Source organism: Nestor notabilis, unplaced genomic scaffold, assembly GCF_000696875.1.
Source record: "Nestor notabilis isolate BGI_N333 unplaced genomic scaffold, ASM69687v1 scaffold11139, whole genome shotgun sequence".
Lineage (NCBI taxonomy): Eukaryota > Metazoa > Chordata > Aves > Psittaciformes > Psittacidae > Nestor > Nestor notabilis.
Window position 1 is genome coordinate 203 of NW_009942401.1, and position 6,553 is coordinate 6,755.

The 6,553-nt window shown below is 39.0% G+C and overlaps 1 protein-coding gene across 1 annotated transcript in view; it reads left to right on the plus strand.

Annotated features, from left to right (window-relative positions):
• Positions 1-877: 877 nt before the first annotated feature.
• The window catches only part of LOC104411055 (tubulin polyglutamylase TTLL5-like), a gene marked incomplete at its 5' end in the record, with an annotated part of 85,047 nt that continues 79,371 nt past the window's right edge, over positions 878-6,553 (plus strand). Inside the window, 4 exon segments of the mRNA XM_010021384.1 lie at positions 878-959; positions 2,559-2,620; positions 3,343-3,431; positions 5,603-5,644. Of these exon segments, the coding sequence (XP_010019686.1) occupies positions 878-959; positions 2,559-2,620; positions 3,343-3,431; positions 5,603-5,644 (275 nt within the window).

The window sequence follows — 6,553 nt, forward strand, 5'->3', positions numbered from 1 at the left end:
TTCTTCTCTGCCAACACCTTGTTATGCTGCATTTTGAAAAAATGTGCCTAAGTTGTCCTGATGATCAATTAGCTTTATTTCTTAATGCTGGAAGAGGGAACTGCATTAATGCCAACTTCTGATTTAGAGTTGTCTTTGTGTAACATCCTTCTTGCAACTCTTTCCAGACTAGAGAGAACATGCGTATAGAGTGAAATACTAAAACCGGTACTGGAATGGGAAGCTGGCTTCAATCTGACCTGGTAGAACAGAATGCATCTAGCAGATGTAGTATGTTATGAATGTTTTAGAAACTAAGGAAAAAGTATTTCTACAGTGGTTGGCTGTAAAGTGGTAAGCTATCAATAAGATAAAAAGTTATAGGAGGTTGTCCATGTAGATGGAGCTGCTGAGGAGAAGATTCTTGTGCTTCTGTGGGAATATTGTGGGAACATGTACAGGGCTAATTGTAAAGGAGTTGATGCTTGAAAGAAGCAAGGCTTTCTATGGCTGACTGGCATAAAGAATACAGGGATTAAAAAGTGCAAAGGATGAGGCTCTGTTGTTTCCAGGATCCAGCGGAAGAAGTGGATTGGTCCTGCTGTGAAAACAAGTAGTAGAGTTCTGCATGAGCTGCACTTTGTGGACAGCAACACTTTCCTAAAACTCATTTTTTGTTTCCCTCTTTCCCCCCCAAACAGAATATAATTTAATCTTGACTCTAAAGAAGTGAAATTTCCCGCTTGTGGAATGTTATTATTTGTTCAGCCCTAGAGAGTTAGTTGGATTTAACATAATATTATATAGATAGAAATGACCAGGTAGAGACTAATGATGGACCTTACCTGAATGTTAAAGGTGCACTAAGGTAAACTCAGAATATCCACTGTATTTTCAGAGCTGTATGGTTTTGATGTGCTTATTGATGACACTCTCAAGCCCTGGCTGTTGGAAGTAAACCTATCCCCATCATTGGCCTGGTAAGTGATTCACAGTTTAATATGAGGTTGGGACTGTTGCTAGTGATGGTTGTCCCTGAAACTTGTGGTCCTTGGAGGGCCTAGGATTTCATGATGCCTGCAGAGTATTTGTTCCACTGCTGATTGACAGGGAAGATAGTCCTTTGCTTTTCCCTGTGCATAAATAAACTTATTGCAGCAATAAGTTTTGAAAGAACCCAGTTGGGATTCCATTTTCCTTTCAATTCTTTCTTTTCCACAGTCCATCATCATTGTTAACACTTTGTAATCTCCCATCCAGACTATTGTGTGTGATTTCGATCTGCTATGCTGAGTAGAAAGTAAAATTTTGGAGTCTAAGTAGAGTTCAGGCATTATGCTTGACTTGAGTTTGTAGATATATGTTTGAGCTCATATTTTTTGTCTACTTCTCTCTTTAGCTAAAATCTGAAGAGTGAGTGTTGTCTTGGCCCTTATGCTGACACTCATACTCCAATGAAACTTGAGGATTTTGGGGTGGTTTTTTTTAGATCTCCAACTGTGTGTGTTTCCTGGACTACTGTTTAGCTTTACAGGAACACAGATGCACAATACACTTTTTTAATAGTGTGAGTCATATTTTGGTTAGGATGGTATAAATAAGCTTTAAGTTAAATGTTCCTGGAATAGCCATATCTGACCTTCCTGTAGGCATTTTTTTTTATTCTCCCCCTGCCTTATCCTCCATAGGGTCTTTTTTTTTTTTCTTCCCCTTTCCTCTCCCCCTCCACCCCACTGTTCATAACCCTACCTTCCACAGTACCTGTTTTGTTTTCAGGTGCATCTAGAATGTTATCACGACATTTTTTTTCCTGGTTTGGTTGTTTGTGCTTACATACAGAAACACTAAATTATTTGCATCCTTTACTATTTAAAACTCTAACTCACATCTGCATCCTTTGTTCTGCTTTATGATTGCCATTTTCTTTGTCCAAGCTTGGCATTTTTCTTTGTTGGCATCTATTATTGTGCTGCAGAACATGGCTGATTTCTCTGCTTCTGAGGAATCAGGCTTTGCCTGTCCGATCTGAACTGTATTGTGGAATAATTACTGAACATGATTTAGAACATCTCTTAACACAACATGTATTCATCGATTTTTCCACTGGATATAATTATGGATGCAGCCTATCTGTACCCGCTGTCTGATCTCTTCATATCTACCACCTTCCCTAATAATTTTTTCCCATCTATTAGAACTAACCTGGCTGATTTTATGATTCTATGTGGAAGAGGCATGGGTAATTGTGGTTTTTAATAATTCTGTGACAGCAGCTTCTATCTGCTCCATGAAATGTCGTATAGATTCATTCAAAGAAAATGCTTCTAGCCAAGCAGAGCTAAGACAAGGTGGTATGTTGCTGCATTAGAAGTCTAAAGTGCTGAAAAAGGATAAATAGAAACAGATTAATCTTTAGTTGGTGTGAAAATCACATAGTTTTCTTCCCATGTTGATTATGTCTGTGTTAAGGACCAATACAAAAAAAATTACATTGGAAGCTATCTTGGGACATTGATGCATTCCTCTCATTTAATGCCAGACAAGTAATTCCTATTGTCCTTTGTTGCATGTGGGGATAGTGATGCTCCTTTGGACCTGAAGATCAAAGCTAGCATGCTCTCAGATATGTTTACCCTTGTAGGTGAGTGTAACAAAAAGCTCCTTCCATCTTCCTATCACTAGAACCGATAAAAGATAGGTTTATGAGCTGAATGTTATTAGCATAAAATAGAGCAGAACTCTAATTAAGGAGTACAACTGTATTTAGCACTGGGAAGTTATATGTGGACATTTCTGCTTCAGAATAATCTGTCTGTTTATGATGCTTAGGTGATATATGGAGTCCCTAGTTCAATATTTGAAGATACTACTGTTTCTCTTTAGCAGGTAACTTCTGTTTAGCCTCAGAAACTGTATTAATGCTTTTTCTAGATTGAATGTGTGGGTTCTGGTTAGGCTATGTTAGAAGAGGAGTCATGATTGTGAAAGTCTACATGACTGTCTAGTGCGTAGCACCTTTCAGGCATCCCTAGTACATGTTGGTTCAATTATTTGATGCAACTTGCCCCGATACTAAAAGAGGCAGAATTGTCATAGGGTAGCCTGCTCAGCTGTTTAGGACACAGACCTCATCTCTACACTGCTATTCAGTAACCTGGTTTTGAGAGAAAGCTTCAGTGTTAATCAAAAAAGTGTGATGCAGTGTACAGTTTGGGATTAAACAAAGCAAGGTGTAAAAAGGAATAGTATTATTTTTGGTCCTTGGACAGGAAGGTCATATATATAAACTAACAGGAATGCTAGGTTTATATTTCAGGGTTTGCCTGACTTAAAGTTCTTATATGGCTCCTCTGATGCCCACAGGCTTAGTCTGCCAGGATCCAGGCCAACGCTCAAGCCGGGACAATTGTTCATCTGACTCTGTCAGGAGAAATCCGTATCAGAAGCTGCAGGTAAATGAATTCAGCTAGAGCTGAGGAGGACAGCAGGGGAAGTTATTCTCATTGAATCTGGCTTACAGGTGGGAGAAAAAATGAGTGAGTGAGGTTATGTGGGCTTCTAGCATAACTACAGAAGAGACTTGGGGGATGCACCTGGGCTATGGGCTGTTCCCCCACTCCCATTTTGTGGAAGCTGGAGAGGGACTTTTTATAAGAGCAAGCAGTTATAGGTCAAGGGGTAATGTCTTTAAACTGAAAAAGGATAGATTTAAGGAACAGGTTGTCCAGTGAAGTTGTGGCTGCCCCATCCCTGGCAGTGTTCAAGGCCACGTGGGATGAGGCTTTGAGCAACCTGGTCTAGTGGAAGGTGTCCCTGCCCATGGCAGGGTGGTTAGAACTAAACGATCTGTAAGGTCCCTTCCAACCCAAACCAATCTATGATTACATGAAAAAGTAGGGAGATTCCCTATGTTGGACTTTAAAATGCATTTCTTCTTAGTAAATAGGCAAACAGTGTGTCTTGACGCACTCTGCAGCTGATGAATATGCTCCTGTGAGGGACATGCATAATGGCTGTCTAGCTCAAATTCAATTAAGAAATGAAAAGTCATTTTTTCAGGGACAGGGTACCAATACACTGTCCACTTTGGTATAGGGAAAAATCACAGAAATGGCAACATTTTGCTTATTTTAAAACTCAGAGTCTTGGCTTGCAGTGAGAGAGGTAAATAGTTTGCAAGTTGAGATTTGAGTACAGGATGCACAGCTGTGACAGACAAAATGTATGTTAGATAAATTAGGAACCATACAGAAAAAGTAACCTTCTCTTTTAGAGTAATGACAAATCTTTGGGATCTGATTGCATATTTTATCTGAAAAAAAACCCAAACCCCTGTATAAGACAGTCTCAGAAAATAAAGCCATTGGGAAGCATTAAATTTTATTGTGGCTTTAAACTTTTAGACTTACTTTGCTTAAAAAACCCCACAAATAAGTGTAAGGCCTGGCCAGTTGAAGTATGCAAAGATTCATATGACAGAACAGTGGTTATGAGATGGGATTGACTTGTCTTTTGGAACAGGTGTCAGCCTGTTTACCGATGTTTACCAGTCACAGGCTACTAATCCAGTGATAAAGTTTAATAGCATGTTTTTGGCGTGTTCTTTGCTGAATGCATTTTATCTCAGATTTTTGAACCTTTGATACTTCTGTTCTCATTCTCAGTTGCAAAGGCTACTTTTAACCTCTTGTTTTTCTTAACTCCTTCATGATGACTTATGTTTCAGTTATTCATGTAGGGCATCTTTAATGCTGATACCAGTGTTCTTGGTCATGAGATAGTTATTCTGTTTTCTGAGTTTCACAAGACTGGACTGCAAGTTCTTTGTGCAATTTCTTTGGTTTGACCCTCTGAGCATTTCTCCCTCTAGGGAAATTGACAATTTGTCTGTTTCCTTTGTAACTTATTGTTGATTTGGGTTGGAGCTCTTTCAATTAATCACAAGCAATAAAGAGTCCTCGACCTGTTTTGTATAGACCAACTGTAGACAAGAACTTGGTAGTTCTACAGCTAGAAATGATAGATAGGTCTCTGGAGAATCATCATTTGCTCCTCTTGGGCATTGGAGAGGAAGAAGACAGCCTGAATACCACTAAACACAAGAAAAATCTAAGCACCTGTCATAATAGGTTTTTTGTGAACCTACTCCTGTCATTACACTGGTATTGCTTATGGACCCGATGCCAGATAATAATGCAGGGTACTTTTGACATTCTGCTGATATTTTTACACCTGTTTCTCCTTAATACAAGGCTATCAAGTATTTTCCTCTGATAACTCTTATCTTAGAAAAATATGAATTTTGGTCATTAGAGTTGAGTTCATTCATTCATTCTGCAGAGTATTCTGTGTGTTTGAAAATGGTGTAAATGCCCAGATGCATTCTGTACAGTTGAGCACATCTGAGGCTAGGATTAGTGCTGTGTTTTAGAGGGGACAGAATACATTTGTGGAGAATATGAAGAAGATCTGAACTGAGGTGATAGAGGCTGTTAGCTGTATTTCTGGACTTCAGTTATATCCTTTTACTTTAGGGTACTCACCACTCCTCTGCAACTTGGGCAGTAATGACAGTGTCTTGGAGAAGACGACATTTTTATTTCTCTTTGTGTGTCTCTTGCAGCGTCCTGTGTCTATGCAGTCGCAAACAGCAAATACTAAGTTGGTAAGTACCCTTCAGCTCCTTTTCACCAATATAAGGAATGCAGTTTCAAATATTACCTTGTACAATACTTTTGGTGTGGTTGCTCCCAAAATATATTTTTCAGCTAAGTAGCCTGGGTGGGGAGGAAGAAAAAAGGAGATGGATGGGTACTGGCATATGTTTCCATGTGGCAAGAGCAAAGGTTGGAAAAACATTTACATCAGTTCCAGCAGCTTAAAAAAAGAGTGGGTGAAGTGTACTGAGAGCCAAGTTCAGCTGGGTTAAATCCCTTAAAGTTTTTAAGGCTATGAGTATTTCTCAATTGCATTTTAAAGAAATTGGATATAAACGTTTAAAGATAAAGTTGTCATTCTGGTCATCAAATGATGAAGACAGTGGCAGCACAGTGTTTGGGATTTGATAGGTCTTTGAAAAGGGAAGTGTAAAAACTGGTGAGAACAGCAGCAAAGAGTAGTGTCACATCAAACGGGAGGAGGAATTTTTGTCTTGCGTACTGCAGGGGATGAAATAAGCCTAAATGATATGGATGGCACAGATGAATCTATTGAGAGAATTCAGGTGGCCCCATAAGAGAAGTAGTTATTTTCTGTGAAACAGTCATTTGCAGGAAACTGCAAAAATTTGAGAGCGAACTGGGTCAAAATAGATAAAGATAAGAATGATTTATTGAAGGTAATGGAAAATGTAGAACTACTGTTAGCATAACTCAAACTGATCCACCTTTTTAAATGTTATATTTTGCACCCTCCTTTCAAGCCATATGGACAAATCGATGTTAGTTTACAATTTTAAGCACCTGGCTGTGTGGGGACACAGTAGGCGTTATTTTGCTGCTAGGCTTTCAGCATGAATGTAATAGTGATGATTCTGACTTTTTTTGAGGTTTCTCAGACGGAATGAAGGAAGGAC